Raw genomic sequence first — 27,500 nt, forward strand, 5'->3', positions numbered from 1 at the left:
TTCAGTTTTACACTTTTAACTTCACACAGAAGCCAAACACGGTATTCAACGATTGTTTACGTCATTAAATATTTATTGATCATAAGATTCAGTTGAACATTTTTTTAGTAAAATATTTTAACACCATTTCATTATAATCTAAAAGATTTGAAGCAGATTTAAACGTGCGACTTTACATATCTTCAAATTAAAGTCGCAGAGTTAACACAGTTTACGTCCGTGAGGTTTTACCGTTCAACTGAATTCAAAAGAAAACTGTTATTACAGTGGAGCCGTGCGATGGGGATTATGGGTAATCAGCAGTGTTTATAATAGATTATATTAGACGAAGCTGCCAGGGATAATAAGTCTTTCTTTGTATATTTTGAAAGTTTCTTTCCTTTATTTATTTTTAATTGACTAAATTCAGCAGTTTTATTTTTCCTCAATGATTTTATCGATCGACTGGTGCAGGACATTAAGATGCTTATTTTTTGTATTTATAGATAAACATTTGTAACCAGACAGAATGACAGGTTGAATTTTCTTTTCCGGTCTGAGCAGAGAGACGGACGCAGGTAAAGTTTTCTCTCTGTGGTCAGTGAGCGCTTCATTTCTTCAAACCTGCTGTGTACAGTATTTTTATATCATGTAAGAAATGTATTATTATCATTCCTGGGTGGAGCCGGAGGGAAGCTTGGGGCGATTTCTTTCTTTGGTCTTCCCTGTCAATTATCAGATGAAAATATTTTATTGTACTTTCAATTGTTTTGATATGAATAAAAGGGTTATTATCACAATGAGACGAGTTACGTTATTGACTCAAACTAAAGACTCGTCGACCTTCTCGCCAGGTTCATGGAGAAGTTCCGCACAACACAGACGAGAGAAACCCAGTTAGTTGAGATGGCACCTTTATTTCACTTCGCTGTGGTAGAAACGTACACGCAAAAAAAGTTCTGTAGAATGAAAACATCAACGCCTGCTGTCGCTCAAAGATCTTTTGTCGTCTCGAAACGTCCCAGTCATCTTTCAACGCTGCGTCTGATCCCACCGACGTCTTCCTGAGAGGATTCATCCCATTCAACCGCTTCACTGGAACAAACCAGTTTTCTGGAACATTTGTTCAGCGATGAAGAGGATTTTAAAAACTTTCTGTTCTGGAACACAAACAACACAAAAACTACATTCGACATCTGATCTATTCTGTGATTCTTCCCACGTGGAGCTTCACCTCGTCTGGACGCTCACAAAGAGACAGACGTGACGTCTCTGGTCCTGAAGACTCATTCAGACAGATTCGTTTATTTAAATCTAGAGTTCGTGTCGACCGTGTTCCAGAAAAGAATCCGTTTCTACCCGTGACCTCCGTTCTGCTGACGGTTGTAGAAACGTTCAGATGTCGCAGCGCTCGTCCTCGTCGTCCTAGAACAAGGTCGACTTGACGTCCTGGCTGAAGAAAGTTCCAAAGTTTAGGTCTCTGGACATCAGCTCCTCTTCCACGTTCTCTAGCGCCCACTTGTGTTCAACGATCTCCAGCGCCTCCCACTCGCTCTGATGAGGACAAAGACAAAGAGGCTCATTTACAAGAGTCGCTGTGTTTTAGTTTGAAAACTCCAGAGCTGTTTGAGTCTGGACAACAGAAATGTTTGGAAACAGTTTGTATGCATGTGTTTTCAGACGTGTCAGTGTGGACGGGGATTAGAACTGATACAGAACCAAAACACTAATGAAACTAAAACGTGGATGTTCTGGAAACAGACGAAGACCCGATGACGTAAAAGTTATGTTGTTCAACGTCAAAGTAACGTGAACAAACATCTGCACACGTTTCTTAAATCTCTCGTAGAATTCGTGAGAGTTCTCACCTTCATGAAACTGATTTCTGAGATCAAACTAATAAAATGAACTTTCACCGTTCGACTGTCATTTCTCACCTTGAAAGCTTTGTTGGGGTCGGGGGGCATCGCCATGGCAGCACCCGTCATCTGCTCCTGCATGACGCGCGACTGGTCGGCGGCTGTGACACATTTAAAAGAGTCAGTCGTCGTTTTATCGAATCCAGGTTCAAGTGTTCGTCCGTTCATTCACAGAAAACAGATCGAACAGTAAACGAAGGAGGTCGAAGGTCGGACTCACCGTTGTCTTGTCCCAGAATGAGGCTGTACATGCTCCTCAGTCCAAACACGTTGAGGAAATACCAGGAGGCCGAACTCACCCTGTCATCACACGAAGGTTTGAAATGAACAACTGTGGATTTCATCTCAGCGTCAGAGTGAAGCTACGGAAGTGTATCGCAATCACTTGAAAAAAAGTAATTTTTTTTTGGTTTGTTTTTTAGAAATAACTAATTTTTTTCTCTGTTTTTCTGACAAATTTTTTTAATTTTCTTTTTTTCTGACATTTTTTTGTTTCATTTTCCTTTTTCTGTTTTTCGTATAAAAATTATTTTTTTCTGTTTTTTGGATTCATTTTCTTTTTCAGTTTTTCCTATAAAAAAAAAAAAATTTCAGTTTTTTTGATTCATTTTCTACGGAGCCCCTAAAGGGACATGGGTTAAAAAAAAAAAAATGAAACGTATCTCGTACGCACGAGAAAGTATCTCGTTGATCTCGATGTGATGGAAACAAACATGACCGGCTTGTTCAGTTTAAGTTTGACTCTGATCTGGTTTAAGACTCTGGGAGATCGTTCTGTCTTTAAGTCACGTAGATCTATTATCAGTATCAAAACAAACCAAAAGATAAATTACTCCTTTTTTTTTTTTTTTCAAGTGACTGCGTCCGTATGAACCTTTACATTTAAAATCTTTGAATGATTGAAAAGTTTCCAGTTTCTTAAATGTGAAGATTTGAAAAAACTCAAGTTCAGACTGAAAACTTTCCAACATTAAATCGAGGAGAACGGATTCTAAACGATCGTTGTGTTTTCAGTGTTGTATCTTTACCAGGAGGCGTCGAGCGACAGCAGGTCGATTCCTCTCTGTAACATCGGCTTGAACCTCAGCGTCAGAGGAAACGGCACCTTGGCTGAAACACGAACGAACAGAAGATCATTTACATCAACATCACGATATGAGAAACAAAAACACTAATTACTGTGAGAACAAGGTGGATTTAGAATAAACCTGGTGTGAGCGTCACTGACTCCAGGACGAGTTCAGTAAACAAGAGGATTGTTCTCGTCGGTGTTTTCTCTTTTTTCTGGAAGATTTTGTTTTGTATTCCCATAAAAAGAAATCCCAGAAGCAGGAGTTAAAATTCTCTCTTCCTATGGATCAAGCTACAAAAACACTGGATCCTACATTTCCCATAATGCATCTTTTACTCGTCTTTCTGCTGTAAAAGAGTTTTTTTACTTCATGTTTACCGGTTGGACACGTTTTAGAACCTCCGCAGGTTTCTCATTGACACAGCGGTGTTGTTTGTCTCCGCCCACCACTATGTGAATCTGATCAGTTCGTCTTTGAGTGACAACTAGGGTTGCAAAATTCCGGGAATTTTCAAAGTTGGAAATTTTCTATGGGAATTAACGGGAATAAATCTGAAATTTACTAAATTGGAGTTTGGCCCTCAACAGGGAACTTAAATATAATTGGGGAAAATATATTGTAGCATAATCTTGACTCAAACCACCAGATTTACTTCACGTACACTCCTCAATCACATGCACACGGCTTACTGCAGGGCTATTGAGGCCACACCCCCTACATGCACTGTGCATCCATCACATGCACATCTGATTATTGAAGTCACACATTTGAGCCCGAGGACTGAAGTCAGTAAGTTCTGATAATATTATGGGGTAAATATATTTGATCTGTAATAGTATTGATGTTTCACTTGGAAACATTAAATAAAAATAGGTGCTGAATGTTAATTATTTTTCATTTCATTGACCGTTTAAGATGTTTTTGTTGTTTATTAAAGAAATAAAACTAAAGTTCTACTCAAATAAATCTGTTGAAATGTTTTTTCATTGTATTATTTTGCATGGACGTCTGCTTCAATTCAATTCAATTTTATTTATATTTGGATATGATCCAGTTTGTTTAAATTACCCCCAATTTACTGTTAATTCCCATAATTCTCATGGAAAGTTTCCAGAAATGTTCCACTCCTTTGCAACCCTGGTGACAACTGATCTAAACATGAAGAAACTCCCTCAAGCTGCACATGATGCCTTCGTCCACAAGGTGTCGCTGGTGCAGAGACATAGATTCAAACTGTGCATCGACACTGATGTCAGAACTCACTTATGACGAATCCAGAGAAAGCCCAGTTGATCCATCCACCAATCACAATCATGGGCAGGACGTTGGTCAGGTTTCCCTTCATCATGTCCGTCAACATGCTGGTGTCTGAAACAGATCGTTTACTGACGGTGAGCGAAGAGACGACGACAACGACCAACGTTGGTTCACATTAACACAATGCAGCGTCTTTTAAAAAAATATAAATGAACGTTTGGACATAAAAGTCAGTTTAACAACAGAGTTATAACGTTTCTAACGTTTATAACGTTGAAGCTGCGGCTCGATTAAAGTGAGTCTGATGTGTGAGTGTGAACAAGGAGAAAGTTTCCTCCAGAAGAGTGAAGCTGAACTGTGATCAGTTCAAAACACTGAGAAGTTATTAACAACCAGAGTTTATCTCCAAGATTCAGATATTTTATCCTACGTATAGGAAGCAGAGGATCATGGGTAATATCCAGTGTGCAGTTGTGTTTCAGTTCAGTGGGACGACGCAGTCAGAGCTCAACACATGAAAACAACTTAAATGCAAATGAAAACTCTGTTGTGATCTGAACACACACTGGCACAGACACACACACACCCACACACACACACTGACACACACACACACACACACACACACACACACACACACACACACACCTGTCATGGGGTTCTTGGGGACGACCTTCCTCTTGACCGTCTTGAAGAATCCCGTCTCTGCGTTGTTGAAATAATGTTTCCTCATAGCGAACGACTGAAACAGTGAAAACACAGAACAACTCTGTCAGACTCCTCCTCCGTCACACGAAGACGCAAATCCCAAACTGTGAATCTCAGATGGATCAGAGAGGGAGTTCACCTGTCGGGGGATGTACTTCCCATTCTCTCTGAGGATGCGGCTGCGCAGGAGCACCTGACTGCACAGAGACACACGTTCACATTAGTGTCGACACTGAGCTCAACAAACAGAGAAAACCTGAACTCTACAGATTCAGCTCCGTCGGTCCGGGCCTCACCTGTCGGAGACCTGCTCCAGGTCCACCTTCTTGTCGCTGTGGAGAAGCTGGGTGACGTAGTGACGGATGATCCCGACGAAGAAGGTGATGAAGACGATGGGCAGGACGACCCACAGACGAATACTGGAGTCCAACAAGAGCTCTGGACTCGCCATCGCTCTCTGTTCAACCTGACACACGAAAACAGACGAGGGGGACGCTCTGTCGGAGAACAAGATTCCACATGTCAGGAATTATATATATATATACACACACAGATCATGTATCAGTGTGTATATATACACACTGATACATGATCTGTGACAGGCTCAAACATATCTTCATTCAATCTTTATTTACATCAATGCAGCCGAGCTCCGAAAATAAAGAAAACATTCAACAGGAACAAATAACATTCAGCAACTCAAACAATCAAATCAAATAATAACTGGGGTTCAAATAAAAACATGAATTGAGGATAAAAAGTAAAGGTTGAATTTATTTCATGATGAGGAACACTGGGTTTACGAAGCTCAGTAAAAGCAGTGAGATCTCCTGCAGTGAGATCCAGGAGGTGAAGGAGCATCGAGGTCCTGAAGGAGAAATAAAACCCAGAGGACAGAATCTTAAAACAGCTGAATCCTGATTCATTAATGAAACTTCCTCCTCAACAATGAGCAAAGTTTCCTCAACACGTTTCTTTCAGCAGCGCAGAGAGAAACTTTAGTTTCATGAAGTTTTCTCATCAATGCAGATTCAAGAGTAAAGTACAAGTACACAGACTCTTAGTACTTTTACCTTTTAACTTCAAGGTACATTCTTCTGGTTGTTCAAACTTTCATGGAGCAAAAACTACAAACACACACATGAACCATAACTACACACACACACACACATGAACCATAACTACACACACACACACACATGAACCATAACTACACACACACACACACACACACACACACACACACACACACACACACACACACACACTTGTACACACACAGGTTTGGTATTAGATGAATCTCTCTCTGAGCTGATCACTGATCTGCTCGAGTCATCAGCTGTTAATAAAACCTGAAACGTTCCTTCATGAAACAACAATGAGCACAGATCAACTCACTGAGTCCACCGTGAGGCCCGAGGAGCAGCGAGCAGCTAACAGCTAGCAGCTAACAGCTAGCAGCTAGCAGCTAACAGCTAGCAGCTAACACCACAGCTGGAGCTCCGGTCAGCTCTTCCGGAGCTAACGACCGGAGCTAACAACCGGAGCTAACCCGCAGACACTGACCTTCTGACCCCGGATCAGTTTCACTCGCCGGCTGCCAGCTGACGTTAGCATTAGCAAACAGCTAGCATGAGCAGAGTTGGCTGCCGAACGCGCTTCCTGTTTCACTCTGACTCATTTCCACAAACTTTCCGTGGCTTTGATTCGAACTCTTTGATCTGAAGCCGGAAACGAGCGTCGGTTGTTCACTCACCACATCGATCACCTGTGACTGACGTAGACACGCTTCCTGTGAGAGGACGCGAAGAAGAGACAACTTCCGGTTCAAGCAGGAAGACGCGACACCTACAAAATAAAGTCCTGGTGGCAGCTGATGGTGGACCATGACATAACAACCAGACTTGTTGATTTACAACATGTCTCCTCATCTTCATCAGTGACTCCTCAGTTCATGTGTCTGCTCCTTCATCTCTGTCAGACATGTCCTCATGTACAAATACTTTAAACAGGAAGTTAAACTGTTTCTTAATGTAGTGAATCTGTTGATGTCTTCAGTTCTTCAGCATCTATTGTCCTCGTGTCCTGGAGACGGATCCTCACATGTGACTCTGAGACAAAGTGTGATTTCTGAATATGGGACTTTGCAAATAAAATTGATTGATTAAAGTGAATGTAAGTTCTGTTCATGAAATAGTTTCTTATAGAAATAACATTTCATTGAGATTTAGATGCATGAACCGGATATATGAGATGATGTCATTTAAAATCTCACACAAATTAAAGAAAGTAAATAAATGTTTCCCGTAAACTTGATCGATGTGAAGCTTCTTTATTTCACGATGTTGTTTCTGAACCTCTGATCCGATCACGTGAAGTCGACACTTGACTGTAATGTTTAGTCACGTTGTGTTTTACTCTGAAGCTGAGGCTGGTTGTTTTATTCTGGAAAAGGTCACGTGACAGGAGCCTGACGAATCAGTGACGGCTGCGTTGTGACGGATTACATCCAATCAGAAACAGGTTGAGAGCGTCATCGTTTCCGAACATCTCAGTTTCTGCTCGTCCAGAATAAAACGCAGCCCCACAGTTTCGCAGCATCGTTAACACACTTCTCCACATTAGCGGCTCTAGAACTCTGGAGGAGTGTGGACACCAGACGGATCCTGAGTTGACGTGTTTTCAAACTAACACGTAGACGTGTGGATGCAGCTTTTTGTTTGCGTGGTGAGATTGTGTGAAATCTGTGAAACAAAACAGGAGACATCTTCCATCAACATGAACAGATTTTATATCTTTAGAGCAATAAATATTTCCACTTTTCCATATCTCTGCAATTTCAAAAACAAAGTACAAGTAATATATATTTATATACACAGCTAAAATTTCCATACATAGTTTTTAAAATAATGTGGTCTCTGTTGACACATATTTGACACTGTACTCGTACAATTTTACAAGGACTATTCCAGTCTCTCTTTGCTCTACATTATAAACAAGAAATATTTTTTACTCCATAAAGCGGTCCATTGTTTCGTCACATACAACGAAGACCCCCGGTCCATGCCCTTATAGATACACACAAAACAGACTGCGTCTACACAGGAGCATTTGAAACTTCACCTGAATCAGATCTGATCCTGTTTTTTGAATGTTCCCTGTTTTGCGTGCAGCTGTCGAACCAGATCTGTTTCTGTTGATATTAAAACTCTTCTGTTCCTGGTGCAAACGCAGCCGGAGACAAACTGCCTGCTGCTGAGCAAAGTGAGTACTCGCATTATTTTTCATTTAACAATGGTTATGTACATTCATGTTTATAATACAATTTCATTCAGTGCAGATACTGTAATAAATACCACATGCAAACTGATAGTGGAGAGCAGACCGGGCAGAGAAAACGTATTTAAACGGAGTATTTAAAGAACCAGAACTGGGTTTGTGCATGTTCTTACACTACATGTACTTTATATCACTTCTGCGAAAAATTAATTTAAGATTGATTAAAAGTTAATTTGAGTTAATTTGAATCGAAACCTGCTCGCAGATAAATAATCCATCACCCAGATATTTATACTTATATCAAACTAGAATAACAAGGAGACATCACAGACTCCTGTGTCCAGCACTTAATAATAATTATAATAAAAACAATTAGATGGACGGATAATCTTCACCAAACTCAGAGATCTCAACAACAAATATGATTTTTTTACATCAATATCCGAAATTTATTTCCTGAGAAATTGACAAAACTATCAACACATGCCTGGGTAATGTTCTAAAAAGTGGAAAAGCTGATTTGGATTTAACGGGTCGATTCCCATGACTCCACCAACTTTGGTTCTTTTCATGTTATCCTGCTGAACCAAATAATCAAACCAACAACTCACCAGGCGGCCGATGGCTCAATGATCTGCCCCGGCCTCAGACTATGAGGGCTTGGTAATATTATTAAATATTATTAGGTTCATAAATCATAAAAACTTTCTGCTTCAGCCCCATAAATGTTGATAGTGATGGAAGATCTGTCTGCAGCAGGAGTCTCTTCAAGTCGATTTTAGTTTTTAGAGATCGACACTGAATTCAAAGCCAAAGGAAAACAAATCTAAAACGTGAAGGTCATGTCCAGTACACGTGGTTTGTTCAGGCAACAACATGCATGAACACAGGAATGGAACTTGAAAATGGGAACTCCAAGTGTTTGATTCAGGTCAAACATGCAGTGAAGCAGAGTGAGATGTTGAGTGATCCCATGCGAGGTAGGTTTGATCCAATGCTCCTCGAGTTGGTGTTGGTCTGGATTAGTTTGACTTCGAGGCCTCTGCAAAGAGGCAGCGTTTCCGTTGGTCATCGCAGATACACGATACAACGGCCCAGAATTCCTAGCAGCTCATCTTCTACTGTTTATTTGAATTGTGGCGGACATGTTGCTTGTTTCCATTAAAAAGCAGGTGAGAGGCTTCGCTGAGGCTTCAGGATGATGTGCAGACGTGTTCACGGGAGCAAACAGGGTGAGTGGAAGTAATTATCACAGTCTGTATTAAACATGTTAGAAGAAGTTGAATGTTAGACACAGAAAATTCTTGGTTTAGTTGTAAACATATTAAAAATTAAAAAGATTTTAGTACAATTACAAAATGCCCAAATCAGGAGAGGAAAATAAATCAATCGTCTCACACTCGTTAGCACATGACAAAATAAAAAAATGCTAAAAATACAAAACAGCCCGAGGAGTACGTTATGTTAGTAGAAGCTTGTCACACAACAATATTGATAATATCAGTAGCACACTCTAAAAAGTCAAAAGGGTTCTTCAGATTGAAAACAACAGGGAACCCAGGATGGTTCCCTGAGGAACTCCGTCAACCGATTTTAGATTGAAATTAAAATATAATAATCCACGATGATATTTCACACAAAGTTACGAAAATAAGGGATTTGTGTGGTTTTTCTAAAATGCTGAAAGAGCCTGAAGAACCCTGATGAACTTGTGGAATTTAGAGCGTGCGTTTTGTTAATTCACACAATTCTGAACCTGTTACAGATTGATGCTGTTGGCCCCATTGAAAATAGAACACACTGTACAGTTAATATCTACAGTTGCCGCATTCACGTCATCACTGGGAAACTAGATTTGTGTCGTTGATGTTTGAAGTCAGAGCATCAGAGAAATATCCCATCATCCCCCAGGGTGACATCGGTAAATATTCATTTGTGGCCGACAGAAGTGGACAGTGTGACGGGACAGAAATCAGCACTGACCGGCTGGTCAAATAAAACAGGTGAAGAACTTTCTACCAGGCATCGTTGGCTTCCTGCTCTGAGATCAGCGTCATCTGGTCTCAGCAGAAATAAGAGAAAATACACTTCAGTGCTGGCATCTTAACTCAAAATGTAAAAATAAAGTGTCATAATGATTTTCTTGAAGAATGATTCTCTCGTGACGATGAACATGTTCTGCACTTTACGTCTGTGACACGTCGAGTCCTTCTCGATGGATTTTGGTCCAGTTTTCAGGTTTGTGTCGGATGAGCTCAGTCAGATTAACACGACGCAGTCGATGGCTGGTGTCTATTAGTGTGAAATGATACAATCAATCAATCAATCAATATTTTCTTGATTTAGATGTTGAACTGTCTCTGAACATCAATGTAGTCTCTGTCTTTTTTAACATCCCTCTGCATGAAGGCACCTTTTCTCCATTTTGCAGCACAACAACAAGTAGTGAATGTGGGAATTAACTTTGTTCACCGGAAATGTTTTCAGGGTTTTTTCATCCTGTTGAGAGAAACTTTAAAACCTCAGACTGGGTTAGATATTATTATTATTATTATTATTATTATTATTATTTATGAGCTGGTAGGTTGGAAACGTTTCTCTGAATCTACATCAAAACATTTCTGTGGAACTGCAAAGGTTTCAGATGTTGGGAAGTTCAGAGACGTGTCAAGTATAGTTACACTGTGACGATTTTAACCGTCACCTTGGAAAAACATCGGAACAATATATCTGAGCAGTACAAAAACATCATGTGTTGTTTCCATCTTAGAATTATTGATATATTAGCTGAGATTTGTTTGTAGAAAGAGCTCGGTGAGTTTCGCCTCCTGTTGATCCTCCTGATGTTTCTGTCTTTTTTTACCGTGCAGGTTTTTGTCTTTCTCATGATCTGAGCGAGGATCTGAGGAGCGAGGCTGTCGTATGTTTGACGGATGGTTCAGACAGAAACCAGGCGGCTCACGCGTCTCTCATAATTTCCCGCCCAGTTAAACTAATGTTTCCAGTGTAGGTAGAGTTACAGAAGAGGAAGATCATGTTTCATTTACCCTGAAATAACATTTGTATGACTTTAAGACTGGGTGTCTTTGTTTAGGTCCTCATCACAGGCAGTCAAACAAAAGACTCTGTTTCCCAGACTGCACCCTGTTTTAGCATAATCTCCTTCCCTGGCAACATGGAGGGTCACATACAACACGGAGCATCAATCACAGCTGACATATTTATAATTTCTGACAAATTCAAGCTTATAAGTGGGACACTAGTAATAAGGGGCGACATTCACTGATTTAGTACAAATTAATAAATAGATCTCCCTTTACAAGTTATTGAAAAAATGACAACGTCAAATGTCAGCATCCCCATTTTAAAGTCCCAATCGAATGCAACAGTATAGCGCCCCCTGCTGAAACCCTGTAATCCACAAACACTGAAGGCGTTTCGTCATTTTTGCAAAACAAAAGGTAAAAAGGCGTCTGCAGTTTTGTTGTGATGGCTTATTTAAAGTTTTAAAAAAGTTTATTGTCCACGTAGAAAGTAAAGTCTTCAGTAACCCTCACTGGCCAAATCAAAGCTGGACTGTGGCTTTAAATGACGACAAATCCCGCCCCCCTGCATAAAGGATTGAAACCAGACGCACTGAAACTCGTAGATATTGCACAGGTCATGCATCCCTGTCTAAGACACAGAAACGGCACCAGATTAATGCAAAGCACTTCAGCTTCTCAGCAACACCTCATGGCTTCTTCACACGTCAACGTCCAGAACAACAAGTGCTTTTTGTGCCAAAAACAAAATGGTGCAAGACTAGTTTTTTTTTTGTGGTTTTTTTGGACAATAACAAAAGGACACGTCTCGTTCTCAGGTTTCTCAAAAACCCTGAACCGTCTCTTCATACACGGTACGTTATGTTAGCATTGAGCGCTAACTTCCGTGTTGAATTCTCAGGCACTGTTCCCTTCACGTCTCGTCCCTGAACTGTTTGTCCACTACAGCGACTCACAAATTCTAACGAGATGACGCGTCCTCTGTAGATGAAGAACTACAAACATGGCCGCTCCGGTCCAAGGCCACCTCCACCACTGGGGAAAGATGAGACGTTGCTGGACGACGTGGGAGTTTTCTTCAGATTTGTGTGACGTACGTTCTTGGCAGCGGTTGCAGCGCGGGCAGGACAAAGTTACCCAGCAGACACCTCTCAGTGAGAGTCTTTCTACCTGCGGGGGAAGTGGATGTGGAAATAACACAGGCTGAGTAATTTCCTCTTCCCCGCTCTCAGCGCTCTCCCTCTCACCAGGTGGCCATTTTGATGCACCTGCACTTGCCCTCCTCCCTCTCCTCCTCCTCTCCTCCTCCCTCTCCTGCTCTTTCTCAGTACTGCCCCCCGGTGGCTCACAGCAGGGTGGCAGACCACCGTCCTTGGCTTCTGCCTTCTCAGACAACCGTGCTGATCCGGCTTACGGGTTTCGATTTGGGCCCCCCCCCTTGCCCTCCCCCCACCCCTGGGTGCGGGGAGAGTGGTGCGGTTGAAGGTGGAGGTAGGGGGGAGTGTGGAGGGGGAGGCGGGATGGAGGAGAGGGGCGGATACTGAGGAGCGTAGGGCTGAGAAGGTGTCTGGCTGACGAGACGTGCCGAGGGTGTCTGGGGTGGTGGGGGAGAGAAGATGAAGTGGGTGGAGGGGGAGACGGAGGGGGAAGGGCTGAGGGGGGAGTGTGCATGCGCGGCGTGGTTGTGAGAGTGTGTGTGAGCGTGTGGGTGGGGCTGAGAGTGCGAGATGGTTAGCGGGAGTTTGGCACCTCCACCCGGTCGTCCCGCCACGGGGTGCGAGTGGTAGAGTCCGTGTGGGGTAGTAGGGGTTAAGGGGGAGTGTGGGGACAGTGGAGGGGGCGTGGTGAAGCCTGAGGCCATGTTGTAGCGTGGGTGCTGGGCGGGGCCATGTTGCATCCTCTGATGCTGCTGGGTATGAGAGGGAACGCAGCCGGACGGGCCCTGACGCCTGGGTGCGGAGAACCTGTGCGAAAGAGGGTGGTGCTGTGGAACGCTCTGCATGTGGTAGCGGTGATGATGGTGGTAGGGTGGGGGTGGCGTCTGCTGCTGCTGGTGCCCAGTAACACTGACTCCTCCTCCTCCACTGTTGCCGTGGCAATACTGGGCGTGCAAAGCCTGGAGCTTGGACGGTCCCCCTCCCATACCTCCTCCCCCTCCAACTCCTCCCGAGTCCGATGGACCGAGGTTGGGCGATGGGGAGGGGCCTGGGGAAGGGGAGGATGGGTGGACGATGGGAGGCGCGGGGGCGGGGTAGTGGGGGGGTGATGATATCATCAGGGGACTCGGAGGACCCTGAGGAGTTGGTGACATCATCGTCAGGGGACCAGGAACCTTGCCTCTGCGGCTGCCGAAGAAATTCCCCAGCAGGCCGCTGCCAGTCGGGCCTACCCCACCCGCCATCCCTCCTCCGACCCCAGCCCCTCCCCCGCTCACGAGTGGGGAGGTGGTGACCCCTCCCTGGTTGTGACAGAGCCCCGGCCCACCCCCCACCCCTGTACCGGGGCTCTGAGTAGGGCGGTGTGGCCGGTAGGCTGCTGGAGAAGAAGGGACCATCATGGGGCAGTAAGACAGACCTCCAGTAGGCAGGGGGCGCTGCTGGTGCGGCCGAGGGCTGCTAATAATGGAACCCTGAGAGACGGAGGAGGGAGAAAAGAACATGAGAAGAATTAGACGTAAGAATTAAATACGGAACCTGAAACTGTTGCTGTCACACAACCTTAACAGAAATCAATGAAGATTTTTTCATAATAAAACGTCCACTTTTCTCTGAAAGTGTAAAAAGAGTTAAACTGCCGACACAGATAAAGAAGAATGGATGAAGTTCAGACAAAAGACAACACAGGAAAACATCTGCGGACGTCCTGGTGGTCCGGAGGTTCAGATGCACACTGTACTGAACATCTGGAACGTTGATTCTTTTTCTGTTTGTATCATAAACTGTGAGCAAAGATGGACGGCACTTCCTCCGATTATACAGAAATGAAACCAAAATATTTTAGATTCGAATGCTGCCATCTTGTGGTGATGACGTCATGTGGAGTCAGTTCTGTGCAGTAGTGATCGTGAGGTGAAGCCAGCCACCAGGGGGCAGTCAAGATGTTCTGGCTTCACTATTGGGTTTCCCAAAAGTCTTAATTTACAGTTTACGGTTGAAATCAACACTCAACTCCCCAGTGAGGGTGAAATGTGTTTACATTGGCTGATTGAACTTGTGTCACTAAGAACAAACGTGTGAACATGTACAAGAACAAGAGAAACACACATCGTGGCGTGTTTGGTGACATGCAGCCTGGACGAACACGTGTATGATTGATGACACGTCACGTTTTCACAAACACAAACATGCAGTAAGCGGCGTGTGTGACATCGCGCATGCTTTCAGCCCCGCCCCCTGCCGCACTTACTTCAATGGTACTGTCCAATGATCCCACACTGTTCCTACGACCTCGCTTCCCTGTTACCCAATCAGAATGAGGGGGGGGGTTACAATGTGTTCACCAAACACTGACTGATTTTTATCTTCATGTCATGCACATGATGTGCTCAGCTGAAAACAGGCGCACGAGACGCCATCATTCAGAAAAAGAAATAAACCAGAGCGGCAGCATCGACAACAAAAACCAAATAATGTTTTATTCTTTTACAGTTTTTACAAAATTTAGAAGCAAATTGTTATCGTCAGTTTGACCCTGGTGAGAAGTGATCGAGCCCAAAGTGAAGCTTCACGTTTCATCCATCCAAACCTTAAAGTTACTGTGATAGAATATATATAATATTATATAAATATAAGCCGTTGATTAATTTCTTATTAGAGCCGGAAATTTAAGAAGCTGAAACAATAATTTAGCTTTTTTTTAAATTATCTTTATCAAATCAAATTGTTTTCCAATGAATGTTCAGTCATCATAAATGATTCAACAATTTATTTCAGCTAATATATAGAAAACGTTTAACTTGTACAGTAAATACAACTTTTATATGAATGGAATGGTTCAAGTTCAGTGTTCGTTCAAATATTAAGCTGCAGGAAAAATACCTCAAATTAGTAATAATTGCAGTATAAGAATATGTACTTAGTTACATTCCACAGTACAGATTTGTCTCCTTTTTACTGTTCCCATTCTTTTTTTGGTAATTACTGCTTTTATGTGATGCTCTCTTCTTCTTCTTCTTTAGTGTATTAAATAAATAACAGCAAAATCCCCCATTGTTTTCTATTGTAGTTTCTGCATCTGTCCAGTAGGTGGAGATGGAGCAGCACAGTATTACACCGGACTGAATTCTGTTTCTAGATTTCATCTTGTTTCATCAGTTGTTTAAGACGAAGACGTAAGTTTGTTCTGAGTCGTAATAAAAAGCTGCAGCAGTAAAACGTCCTCACCTGTTTCTGAGAGGTCTCTCAGCGAGGAGCTGAGCGCCGTGCGTTTCAGTCCGTCCACAGAGGCGTACGTGTCGTCGAGGCTCGGCCTACCCAGGGTGCCATTGAGCACCTCGCCCTTTACACCGCCGGTGTTGGCCCCGCCGCCCGCCGCCCCTCCGGGTCCTCCCCCCGTCAACATGCCGGGACGCATCACACCTTTCTGCTTCTCGAGCTCGGCTGGAGGGAGAGAGGCCGAGAAGAGAGACCAACATCAAAACTAATGATGGTAAAAGTGAGCGTGGTGATCGTACATGAACTCTGGAGACGAGTCTCAAACAAAGTTTGTCCTCCGTGTCTGATTCTGGGTGAAGTCACCACTGAACCTCATGTCTTCACAACACAGTGTCCCACAAACGTTTCTCTCACATTGAAACATTTTCAACTTGTCCTGAAATGCTACTGCCTCTGGTACTGATACTGTATATTAGTACTGCTTCTACCTCGCCAACTGATACTACATTACTTCTACCACAGTGAGGAGGACACTCACACTCCACCCTGTACTTCTCCATGTCCTGCACCTCTGCGATGCTCTCTCGGAGGTCGGAGGTGAAGCGAGCTCGGTCCTGCTGGCTCGGAGCTGTGAAGACGATCAGCACCTTCCTCTCTCCTCCAGGGTTCGAAGACGTCAGTCGGATGCCATGAGGGTAATCTGAAAGACACACACACACACACACACACACACACACACACACACACACACACACACACACACACACACACACCAGATGTTACACACAGTAGTTCTGAGCTGATTTTCAGAGTGGACATCATTTATTTATTAAACAAGACAACGGTTGTGTAGATGTCGTGTGACTGTGGCTGAATGACGAGACGAGTCGTGACGTGTCTGTCCAGCAGGTTTTGATCCTCCTGTTTCACACAAACCTTCAGTCTGCACATAAAAACTGAAAACCTGAGTTTATATCACAAATACATCACACACACACATGCACATGCACATGCTATTTAGTGGACTGTAATCTTGGTCCCCATATTTCCTACCTTCCTGCAACACGATACACACACGCACATACTTGTACATATACACTCACACACAAATACAAAAAGGAGCATCCACCCCCCCCTCCCCCACCTACCCACCCACACACACACACACAGCAGACGTGCAACTGTGCTGATGAATCATATGGGACAATCTGGCTTGGTCACAGTCATCACCACAGTCTGCCAAGTCCCATTTAGCTCCACCAGGAGAACCAGAACTGTCAACAACAACAACAACTACACAACAAGTAACTAACAACTAACTGAACAACACAACAACCACCGCTTCAGCTTCAGCTTCAGCTCACTAGTCCGTCAGGTGAGAGACGACCTCACAAACAGCTGAGTAATGTTGAGCCTGTGATCTGAAACAAAGTGGATCTGAAAGAGACAACACACATTTCTCGTTCATCTTCACGTATCGTCCTTCTTCACGTGTCGTCCTTCTTCACGTATCGTCCATCCTCTCATATCGTCCATCCTCACGTATTGTCCTTCTTCACGTATCGTCCTTCCTCACATATTGTCCATCCTCTCATATCGTCCTTCTTCTCGTATCATCCTGCTTCAAATATCGTCCTTCTTCACGTATCGTCCATCCTCTTGTATCGTCCTGCTTCAAATATCGTCCTTCTTCACGTATCGTCCTTCTTCACATATTGTCCGTCCTCACGTATCTTCCTTCTTCACGTACCGTCCATCCTCAGTTATCTTCCTTCTTCATGTATCGTCCTTCTTCACATATTGTCCATCCTCACATATCGTCCTTCTTCACATATTGTCCATCCTCACATATCGTCCATCCTCTTGTATCGTCCGTCCTCACGTATCATCCATCCATCTCACCCACAGCTCTGGATCATTATCTTTCCTTTCTACTCTTAAAGCAGATTTATAATCATTATACATCAACTCCAACAGTGTCTTTTCAGTCTGCTGACTTTTGGGGTAAAAATAGAGAGATGAGCGAGAGGAGAAATAAATAAAATGAAGATAAGCCGACACAGATGGAGAGAGCAGATGGACGAGAGGAGAAGGAGATAAGTAGAAAGAGTGAGAGAGGGAGTGAGTAAAGCACTTACAGGTGTTTTGGAAGGTGTGGACCTGCATGTCCACCAGAGGAAACGACTGACGGAAACTGTACGTTACTGAAGTCTTCTTCTTCTGGAAGATCTTAGTTACCTGAGGAGGAGGAGGAGGAGAGAAGAGGAGGTTAGAGGAGAGGAGACAAAGTGGAGAGGAGAAGGAAGATGAAGAGGAGACGAAGAGGAGAGGAGGAAGATGAAAAGGAGAAGAAGAGGAGTAGAGGAGTTGGTAAAGGATTGAGGAGAGAGAAGAGGACAGGAGGAGTAAGATGAGGAGGAGAAGAAGCGGAGATGGTAAAGGATTGAGGAGAGAGAAGAGGACAGGAGGAGTAAGATGAGGAGAAGAAGAGGAGATGGTAAAGGATTGAGGAGAGAGAAGAGGACAGGAGGAGTAAGATGAGGAGGAGGAGAAGAAGAGGAGATGGTAAAGGATTGAGGAGAGAGAAGAGGACAGGAGGAGTAAGATGAGGAGGAGAAGAAGCGGAGATGGTAAAGGATTGAGGAGAGAGAAGAGGACAGGAGGAGTAAGATGAGGAGGAGAAGAAGAGGAGATGGTAAAGGATTGAGGAGAGAGAGGAAGAAGAGCAAATGGAGGAGGAGGGAGGACAGAAAAGATGATGTGATGCTTTATGCAAATCTTCATTAGTTTCTTTTGTGGTTTGAAGATTATAAATCCATCAGTGGTTATTTTAATCTGCTGGGTTCATCGTCTCTCTCCTGTTGGTCACATTGTAAATAAATTCAAACTGAATCATAGTTCGTCTTTATCTCCTGAGGACAAACATGAGACGAGCTCTCGTGACATCGACTTTATGAGCTTTAAATCATTTATTCAGACCAGAGAGCTTCTGTCACAACGACAACAACATTCATGAAGTCGTACAGATCCTCGCACCACTGGAGGCTCCGAACTTTACTGGTTCTTGTCCCAACACTCAAACTGTTTTCAGACATGAACTCCAGATAATGTCCAGAAAAAGTTGTTTAATAAGATGAGACAAACCGAGGCTAGCTGCTATTTCATGTCCGAAATTAAGTTTGATTCCAGCTAATGGGTTCGTTTTCTACAAGGCAAAACCATAAGTCAGCTTTGAACAGAGGTGAAGGGTCGATGCGGTTTCTTTATTATGATCATGTTTCAGCTACAGATTCAGACATGGTGCTGGTTACCATCAGCAGGTCGTTGAACAGAAACACCTCCCTCTGGTGGACGCTGCTCCTCTGGGCGCGGTTTGGATCTGGAACCTCGAAGAGCTGACAGCAGCAAACCAGCCGGCGATGAGGCAGGGACAGGACCTGCAACACACACACACACACACACACACATACACACACACACACACACACACACACATGTTTTGTTATTGTTTGTTTGATTGACATAGACCGATTGCTTTTGTTGAAGTCATGAAATTATTACCAAACTGATCGTCTGATAGTTTAGGTTTATGGAATGATACCAATTATGATCTTTCTAGAGGGTTGAGCTCGAGGAAGATTCTAGTCTTGGTTCTTTGGAGAGAAGGAAACTCATCCGTCCATCGTCTGCTTAACGTATCTCCGGTCGCAGAGGTGGCCGACCAAGTAAGGTATCCCAGACACCCTTTGCCTGGTGAATCCAGAGGCGTTCCCAGGCCTGATGGGATATGTAGTCCATCCAACGAGTTCTGGGTCTACCCCGGGGCTGCCTGGTAAACCTCCAACAGAGGGCGCCAAGGAGGATCCTGTCCAGATGCCTAAACCACCGCGACAGTTCCTTGTTCGACATGAAGGAGCAGCAGCTCCTCCTCCAGCTCCCTCTGGATGTCTGAACTCCTCATTCTGTCTCTAAGTCGGATCTCAGACGCTGATAAAACTTGGTTATAAAACCCAGAGCTTGTGACACAGGGGAGAGCTGAAACGTAGACCTGTTCAACGAAAGCTTTGCCTTGAGGCTCCTTCTTCACGGTCCAGCACAACATCTGCGTTACTGCTGACGATGCACCGACCCGCTCGAATGTTCATTTGATGATGGTGGTGTTAGAGGTCTTAATATCTAGGTTCTTCTTCTCGGGACATTGCATTCCCACAATTTGTATCTCTTTTTTTTTTTTTACAAATGTCTGCAGATATTTATTCATCCTAAAAAATGTAACATGTAGACAGACTGATAAAGACATAGTTGAATAGATGTCAGAAGTTTCTTACCGGCTTCTTGCCGACCACCATCCTCTCTACTGCCTGAACCTGGGACACGTGGTCATCATTGGTCCTCAACTCCCATTTCTGGATCCTTCCATAGATGGCCACCAGCAGGTCTCTGGGGATGTCCTGACCGTTGTCCACGCCTGGCGGAAAAACAAAGGTTCAGTGGGTAGTGACAAGCGTATCGGAGAAACTAAGGTGGTGACGTGAAAACGCTCGACCCTGTGTTTGGTCTGTCTGCTCTGGAGCTACGGTACAAACATGGCAGAGCAACAAGTTATTAGAATAAATGACTTGATGAATAAAACAAGTTGACTCTCTTTGTTCCCTTTGGCTGTGAACGACTCTGACCTGCAGACTTTCTCGTCTCTCTTAGTCTCTAAGTCGACGACTGTTTTTAAAATAATCTTTGAGACTAACTCCGCTTGTTGTGAGAGATGAACATCATACTGACCTCGCAGGTTCTTGATGAAGTCCTCAAGCTTCATCTTCCTCTCTGGCTTGACGTTGGGGCTGTACATGTCCGTGTTGAGGAGGATGATGGCAAAGGCCAAGATGAAGATGGTGTCTGGATTCTGGAACTGTCGGATCAGCACCGGGTTACAAACACAGTACCGCTGACTACAGAGAGCAAGAGAGAGAGGAATAAAAACACCATCGCAGACTCTGACGAGCTGAATCTCCTCTGGGATTCAAACCTGTGGTGCAATTTATCACCTGAAGGCCTCGACCAGCCGCTCCACCCGCTGAGCTTCACCCTGAACCTTTATCTGAGCCTGGAACTTCCTCAGAGCGTCATCGAGATCCATCCCAGAGAAATCCATTTCATCCAGCACGCAGCTACAGACGGAAACAGGAAACCAGGAAATCATCCATAAGTTACCTCCGTCAACCAGAACATCTTTTTATGTTCAGACTCAAATGAGGTCACCGTGACCTTTGACCCCTGTAATCTAATCAGGTCATCTGTGAGTTTGAGCCGAATTTGAAGAAATTCCTCCACGACGGACAAACGACCTGAAAACAACGACTGCAGCCACTAGGTGTCTGCGTCATGGAGACGTAAAAACAATGGACCTGTCTGCTGTCCAACTCGTCTACTCACTCTAAGACGTCCTTGTTGAACTGCTGCCGGCTGCCCAGGAACTCTCCGATCATCTGCCTGCTCAGTCCTTTCCTCTCCAGGATGAACCGGGCGATGCCCACCGGTGTGTCCGACACAAACCCTCTCTCGATCAGGTACTGGATCCCCTTCTCTGGCTTCCTGTCGCCACAGAGAAACACTTTTCATTTCACTTCCTTTTCTTCTAAGTTGCTTTGTTCTCCAACATTATTATTATTGAACGTTCTCCTCCTCACATACGAGGATCTGAATGGACGAGTCACAGCTGCCTCTCTAGTTCACTATGTTCCCTCTAGAACACTGAGAACATCTGCAGCAAATCTATCAGAGGTCCAAAAATCTAGATCCTGTGCTTTCACAATTCTTATCATTTTCTTTCTTTTCTGTTTTAATGAATCTTTCTTATTTCATTTTCTTTTAGATGTTACTTAAAATCTGTTTTCTTATTTGAATTACATTTTAACATGTTTTTATTTTTATCTATATTGTATTTAAAACACTTTGAGCTGCTTAAAGTGCAGCTTTATTACACATAAAGTTTATTTTTAATATTATTATTATTTCTCTTTTCAGTTTGATTTGGTTTCCACAGTTTGATGCAGTTTACAAACACACACTTACTTGTTGAACAGGTTGAGTCCGATGCGGTACTGCCGCCGCTGCACCACGTCGTTGTTGAAGGCCGGTGAGTCCCAGCTGTGGCGGCTCTCTCTCTGATAGGTCTGTTTCCCCAGTGGGGCTCCTCCTATTGGCTCCCGCAGGCTGTCACGAGACGACGAGCCGGAGCTGCAGTTGTTGACGGTGGTGTCGTCGTTGGAGTTGGTGGTGGTGGAGTTGACGCTCTCGTTGTCTCCGTCCGAGCAGAGCAGGTGGTGGTGGTGGAGGTGGGGGTGGTGGGCGAGGTGCTGCTGCTGCTGCGCCTCCATGTTTTGAAGAGCCGAGGACGAGGAGGACGACAGCGGCGAGGGCGTGAGCGGCAGCGGCAGGGGTGAGAGAGGTGTGAGTGGCGGCACAGGGGACGGCAGCGGGGAAGAGGGGGGTTCTGGGTAAACATGGGGCAGGTGGTGGTGGTGCAGGTGGTGGTAGTGGTGCTGGGTGAAGTGGTGTGCGTGCTGCATGTACTGGCCGCCGCCGCCGTGCCCGTGGTGCATGTGCATGATGTGTGGCTGGCTGTACTGCGGGTGGTGGTGGAGGATGGTGGGGAGGTGGGGGATGGGCGCAGGGTGAGTGTGGGGGTGTGAGTGTTGCAGCGGGTGAGGGAGCGGGTGTGAGGGCAGGGTCCGGGCCGAGGGGATCGGCAAGGGGACGTTGGCGGGGCTGCGTGTTTGTCCCTGCGCTGTGGCGACCGAGCGGCCGTTTGGTTTGTGTTTGATGGTTCCCTGCGGCGAGTCGGCTTCACTGCTACCTCCCCCTCCTCCCCCTCGCTCATCCTCTCCACTCTCTCCCTCCACTGCTCCTGCCCTCCTCTCCCGCTCTCCTCGATCGACTCCTGACGGCTCCTGTTCGTACACCAGGCGTCCGATGGAGCCTCGCTCCGACCTTCAGATTCAAACAACAACATTAATTTGACGGAATCAGTGTTTCAATGCGTCAATGCACCGATTTTAAACTGCAGATGAAGAGACCGTAAACAAAGATGGACGACATGTCTCCACTGCTAACACGGAGGAGGCAAGGTTTATATGGGACCTATCCAGCAGTCAGACACCAGGGGGCGATCAAGATGATTTGGCTTCACTTTTGGGAGCTGTCATGTCGTCCATCTTTATTTAGAGTCTGTGTTAAAATCAGAACAACATGTGTAGAAGCTCTCTGATTGGTTGTGCTGACCTGTCACTCATGTCCACTGAGCTGTCACTGGGCGGTTCGATGGTCAGGACAGGGAGGTGTCCTCCTCCTCCTCCTCCTCCTCCTCCTGCCCTCCCTCTGTACTCCCCCCGACACTCTGTACAGGGTGTGCTGCTCCTCCGGCTGCTTCCTCCCTCCGTCTCCCTGCTGTCCTCCCTCCCCCCTGCACCTCCTCCTCGCCCTTCTCCCCAGTACTCCGTGTCAGAGTTGGAGGTGGGGCGGGAGAGCGGCGAGGAGGGGAGGCAGCCATCATCCATATAGAGGGTGACATCACTGAAGGAGGTGGCGGTGCTGTCCTCGTGCATGTTGGCGCCTCCTCTCCCATCTCCTCCCCCGACACCTCCAACCCGGCCCGTGGCACGGTGGGAGGATGCGTTGGTGTTGCGCCACGCACACTGTCTGTAATCTTCTTCTTCATCTTCCTCCTCATCCTCCTCCCCTTCCTCCTCCTCCTCTTCCTCCTCTTCGTCTCCCTCCTCCTCATCCTCGTCCTCGTCCTCATCCTCGTCTCCTCCTGCTTCCTGTGAGTCCTCTCGTCCGGACTGACAGGTGAGGGAGTCGTCCATGGAGTCAGCCAAAGACTTCACCTGGAGTCCACAGAGACACGGTGAGCGGAGGGAATCAAACCTTTATTTCTGTGTCATATTTCTATATTTTTAAAAGTAATAGATCAGGAATAGATCCAGTGATCCAATCAGAGCAGGCAGGTAACTTTAGACCCCGCCTCCTGCAGCAGCAGCAGCATCACAGGTGAAGAAGAAACACCTGAAGACGCCACAGCTGAGACTGTTGCCTCAGGGAACAGGCGACACTCTGCAAATACTTTTACACTTAATACTTTAAGTATATATAAAAGCAGTTACTTGGGTTAACAAGTTATTGGAAGAAAAGTATTTATATTTAAAATAGTGGGAACGTCTACATGACAATAGATTTACCACGTGTGGCTCATTGATCTACGCTCGGCACCAACTTTGACTTGAGTCATTATTTGAATTCCAGTTGTGTATTAAAGTATTAAAAGTATTATTAAAGTTTAAGAAGTTGTCAGATGTGTTTACTTGTTTAGAGAAGGAGTCGTCCATGTCTCCTGCGTCCTCTGACCCCTGCTGACCTGCTGACCCTTGACACTGCGGCGGACGCTCATCGAACGAGTACTGGACCCAGTCGAAAGAAAATCCAGATCAGACAACATGAGTTTATTATAATGTGTGTGTGTGTGTGTGTGCGTGTGTGTGTGAGTGTGTGTGTGTGTGTGTGTGTGTGTGTGTGTGTACCTGCATCCTCATGTTGGACAGGATGATGCGTCGGGTCATCCTGCTCTCAGAGGCGGAGCTGCGAAGCCTCTCAAAGTTCTTGTTCATGCGGTACTGCCTGAACGCCGTCTGAATCGTCCTCGCCGCCCGCCGAGACACAAACTGGCCCCCGTACTTCCTCTCCAGCATCTCCACCTATCGGACAGCGCAGGCGACCAATCAGGAGATCAGGAAATGAAGGACACACATTTTAATTTGTCATTTAGTGTCTGCAGCAAAAAGCAGACACAACACGGAGGCCGAGCCGATGTGGTGGAATCATTTCGACACGATAAATGCGACGGGTGTATCGTGACACAGCATCTGAGCATCAACCCACAGCGATGATGTGTCTGTGTGTGTGTTAAACCATAGTGTGGGTGTTATAAAGTGCACCGTGTGTTACTGGACTGTTGCTTTGTTTCAAAAGACCGAACGGAGACGATGGTGTGAAAAGCTCCGTCTGAAGTGAGTCCTGCACCTTCTTGTCCTGGAGGTCTGTAGAGAGCTCATAGCTGTCAGATAGAGCCTTGCAGCGTTTGCTCTCCTCCTCCTCTTGCTTGCGGAGCGCCAGGCTGGCCGGCTGGTGTCGACTTCGCTGAGCCCAGGCGAGGCTCGCCGGGCTGGGGGGAGAGATGGGAGAGCTGCCCTGAGGGGGAGGAGGAGAGGGGAGACAGGTCGTCAGTGCTGATTGATTTATTTTTAAACTCTATTTATTCAGACGATTCTGAGTCCAGACTCTTTTCTCAGCTGCTTCAGATTCAAACCTGAGGAGAGAAGGAATCAGGCGATTCAGAGTTATTAGAGACGGACGACATGACGGTGAAGCCAAATCATCTGGATCAAGATACTTTGGCTTCACTTGGTCCTCAGCTCCTTGACGCCAACATGAGCTAGTTAGATCAGGTAACAAGCTGCTGAGGGAAGTGATGCATGAGCACAAATCATATCATTTATTCATAGATATATTATATAAGTATATTTGACTTTTACCTTCACATTGAGGTCTTGGTGCTTTTACTTAAGCAAAGGATTTGTACACTCCTGGTCGTGCTGCAGGGATCCCTGGGACTATAGGGGGCGCTATCTGACGGTCCTATAACGTGGACAATCTTAAGTTCACACAATTCAATGCTTTGTGAGGTCAGCATCGAACTTTGTGAAGTTGAAGTCTGCTGCTCATCACGTTTTCACTTTTTGCGTGTGTTGGGATTTTTAGTTTGTTGTTTTCTTTGCTGTGCGTCGAGAACTCTCCATCGTACAAACAGCGAAGTGTTTGCCTGAAGTGATGCTCAACTCATCATCGTGTGACAGAATCCAAAGTTCAAACCACCACACGGAAGATGATGTCGTTAAAGAGACGGACAAAGAAATGTGTGTGTGTGTGTGAGACTTAGGGTCAGTACCTGAGTGTGTATGTGGGAGGCTCCCAGGGGCCCGCTGGTGGAGGCAGAGCTGTAGGGATCACAGGGGCTGGAGAGGGGGCTGTTGCTATAGCGATGGAAGGGAGGCGGATGGCCGAAGGACGAATCAGAAAAAGTGAGCGCCTCCGGACACTGAGAGTCGCCCTCCACACTGAGAGAGAGAGAGAGAGAGAGAGAGAGAGAGAGAGAGAGAGAGAATGAATGTTGATCACATCAAACTGAATCTCTTTCTGAAGGAAACTGAAAGATAAAGAAACTTTAGGATGAATGGAAGCAGGAACGAGAGATGATCGAAACAACAGAGAACAGAATGAGGGCGAACACGAGGAGGAAGAGGCAAAGGATGAAGGAGGGGGAAGAGGGGAAGAAAATCGCATGACTGGAGAAGAAGGGAGGATGAGGAGGAGGAGGAGAAACTGAATATGACAGAGAGGGAAGCGAAGAAGAAGAAAAAAGAAAAGTAAACACTGGTAGAGAAGAGATGAGGAAGAAAAGAGGATAAAGGACCAACAGAGACAAATACAGACAAACCAGACCAGACCTCAACAAACCAGACCTCAACAAACCAGACCTCAACAAACCAGACCTCAACAAACCAGACCTGAACAGACCAGACCTCAACAAACCAGACCTCAACAAACCAGACCTCAACAAACCAGACCTGAACAGACCAGACCTCAACAAACCAGACCTGAACAGACCAGACCTCAACAAACCAGACCTCAACAAACCAGACCTCAACAAACCAGACCTCAACAAACCAGACCTGAACAGACCAGACCTCAACAAACCAGACCTCAACAAACCAGACCTCAACAAACCAGACCTGAACAGACCAGACCTCAACAAGCAAGACCTCAACAAGCAAGACCTCAACAAACCAGACCTCAACAGACCAGACCTCAACAAACCAGACCTCAACAGACCAGACCTCAACAAACCAAACCAGACCTCAACAGACCAGACCTCAACAGACCAGACCTCAACAAACCAGACCTCAACAGACCAGACCTCAACAAACCAGACCTCAACAGACCAGACCTCAACAGACCAGACCTCAACAAACCAGACCTCAACAGACCAGACCAGAGCTGAAAATAGAAGTCAACTGGTTTAAACCACAGACTGTAAATAAAGATGGATGAAATGGCAGCCCCGCCACAAGTGAAGCCAAAACATCTGGATCGCCCCCTGGTGGCTGACTGCAGTCACCAGCAGATGGTGTAGTGTTGTGTAGTGTTGTGTTGTGTGTGTTGTGTTGTGTAGTGTTGTGTTGTGTTGGCAGAGTGGACATGGACCAACCTAAAATAATAAAAGTATATGTTATTGGGGGGCGGGACTTCAATACCACGACTCCACGCTCACTTCAGGAATGATGGTTCCATCGTCACAGAGCTGAGACAGTGAAGCTGGCAGAGAAGCTAATGTGGGCACTGCCAAGCTAACACACACACACACACAGACACACACACAGACAAACACACACATACACACACACACACACAGACAAACACACACACACACACACACACACACACACACACACACACACACAGACAAACACACACACACACACACACACACACACACACACACATTCACACACACACACACAGACAAACACACACACACACACACACACACACACACACACACAGACAAACACACACACACACACACACAGACAAACACACACATTCACACACACACACACAGACAAACACACACACACACACACACACACACAGACAAACACACACACACACACACACACACACACACACAGACAAACACACACACACACACACACACACACACACACACACACACACAGACAAACACACACACACAGA

At 45.3% G+C, this 27,500-nt stretch overlaps 3 protein-coding genes across 10 annotated transcripts in view; 1 reads left to right on the plus strand and 2 right to left on the minus strand.

Annotated features, from left to right (window-relative positions):
* Nucleotides 1–779, plus strand: part of usp11 (ubiquitin specific peptidase 11) — a 10,760-nt gene extending 9,981 nt beyond the window's left edge. The window contains exon 21 of the mRNA XM_069527613.1: nucleotides 1–779. This exon is cut by the window's left edge and continues 459 nt beyond it. The gene's annotated coding sequence lies outside the window, so the exon portion shown is untranslated.
* A 97-nt stretch (nucleotides 780–876) lies between these two features.
* LOC109644194 (ER membrane protein complex subunit 3) lies at nucleotides 877–6,821 on the minus strand. Of its 3 annotated transcripts, none has more exons than XM_020109529.2 (9): nucleotides 6,693–6,821; nucleotides 5,233–5,433; nucleotides 5,076–5,133; nucleotides 4,877–4,970; nucleotides 4,235–4,339; nucleotides 2,927–3,008; nucleotides 2,119–2,198; nucleotides 1,917–1,999; nucleotides 877–1,533 (listed from the first exon to the last, which is right to left on the minus strand). In XM_020109529.2, the coding sequence occupies exons 2-9, from the start codon at nucleotides 5,385–5,387 to the stop codon at nucleotides 1,405–1,407; spliced, it is 786 nt and encodes a 261-aa protein (XP_019965088.1). In that variant the 5' UTR covers nucleotides 5,388–5,433; nucleotides 6,693–6,821; the 3' UTR covers nucleotides 877–1,404. The 3 variants fall into 3 exon arrangements, with proteins under 3 accessions (XP_019965088.1, XP_019965089.1, XP_019965090.1); XM_020109530.2 differs by having other exon boundaries at nucleotides 6,503–6,760; XM_020109531.2 differs by having other exon boundaries at nucleotides 6,335–6,715.
* An 883-nt stretch (nucleotides 6,822–7,704) lies between these two features.
* Nucleotides 7,705–27,500, minus strand: part of LOC109645499 (IQ motif and SEC7 domain-containing protein 1-like) — a 90,138-nt gene continuing 70,342 nt past the window's right edge. For 5 of the 6 annotated variants that reach the window (XM_069527625.1, XM_069527623.1, XM_069527622.1 and 2 more), the window contains 16 exons: nucleotides 25,630–25,798; nucleotides 24,705–24,872; nucleotides 24,206–24,379; nucleotides 23,990–24,085; nucleotides 22,911–23,515; nucleotides 21,702–22,619; nucleotides 21,063–21,221; nucleotides 20,675–20,797; nucleotides 20,412–20,578; nucleotides 19,961–20,100; nucleotides 18,944–19,069; nucleotides 17,771–17,870; nucleotides 16,171–16,332; nucleotides 15,642–15,857; nucleotides 14,665–14,714; nucleotides 7,705–13,888 (listed from right to left, as the gene is read on the minus strand). In XM_069527625.1, the coding sequence (XP_069383726.1) occupies nucleotides 12,647–13,888; nucleotides 14,665–14,714; nucleotides 15,642–15,857; nucleotides 16,171–16,332; nucleotides 17,771–17,870; nucleotides 18,944–19,069; nucleotides 19,961–20,100; nucleotides 20,412–20,578; nucleotides 20,675–20,797; nucleotides 21,063–21,221; nucleotides 21,702–22,619; nucleotides 22,911–23,515; nucleotides 23,990–24,085; nucleotides 24,206–24,379; nucleotides 24,705–24,872; nucleotides 25,630–25,798 (4,615 nt within the window). In that variant the 3' untranslated portion in view covers nucleotides 7,705–12,646. The remainder of the gene's footprint in view (nucleotides 13,889–14,664; nucleotides 14,715–15,641; nucleotides 15,858–16,170; nucleotides 16,333–17,770; nucleotides 17,871–18,943; nucleotides 19,070–19,960; nucleotides 20,101–20,411; nucleotides 20,579–20,674; nucleotides 20,798–21,062; nucleotides 21,222–21,701; nucleotides 22,620–22,910; nucleotides 23,516–23,989; nucleotides 24,086–24,205; nucleotides 24,380–24,704; nucleotides 24,873–25,629; nucleotides 25,799–27,500) is intronic. The other variant, XM_069527628.1, reaches the window with a different exon arrangement.

This window comes from Paralichthys olivaceus, chromosome 6, assembly GCF_024713975.1.
Source record: "Paralichthys olivaceus isolate ysfri-2021 chromosome 6, ASM2471397v2, whole genome shotgun sequence".
Lineage (NCBI taxonomy): Eukaryota > Metazoa > Chordata > Actinopteri > Pleuronectiformes > Paralichthyidae > Paralichthys > Paralichthys olivaceus.

Coding starts and splice junctions, on each gene's coding strand:
- LOC109644194 (XM_020109529.2), bottom strand. CDS start 5,387: ATGGCGAGTCCAGAGCTCTTGTTGGACTCCAGTATTCGTCTGTGGGTC. Junction 2,199..2,926: donor CTGTCGCTCGACGCCTCCTG/GTAAAGATACAA, acceptor GTGTGATGACAG/GGTGAGTTCGGCCTCCTGGT. Junction 2,000..2,118: donor CATTCTGGGACAAGACAACG/GTGAGTCCGACC, acceptor AATGTGTCACAG/CCGCCGACCAGTCGCGCGTC.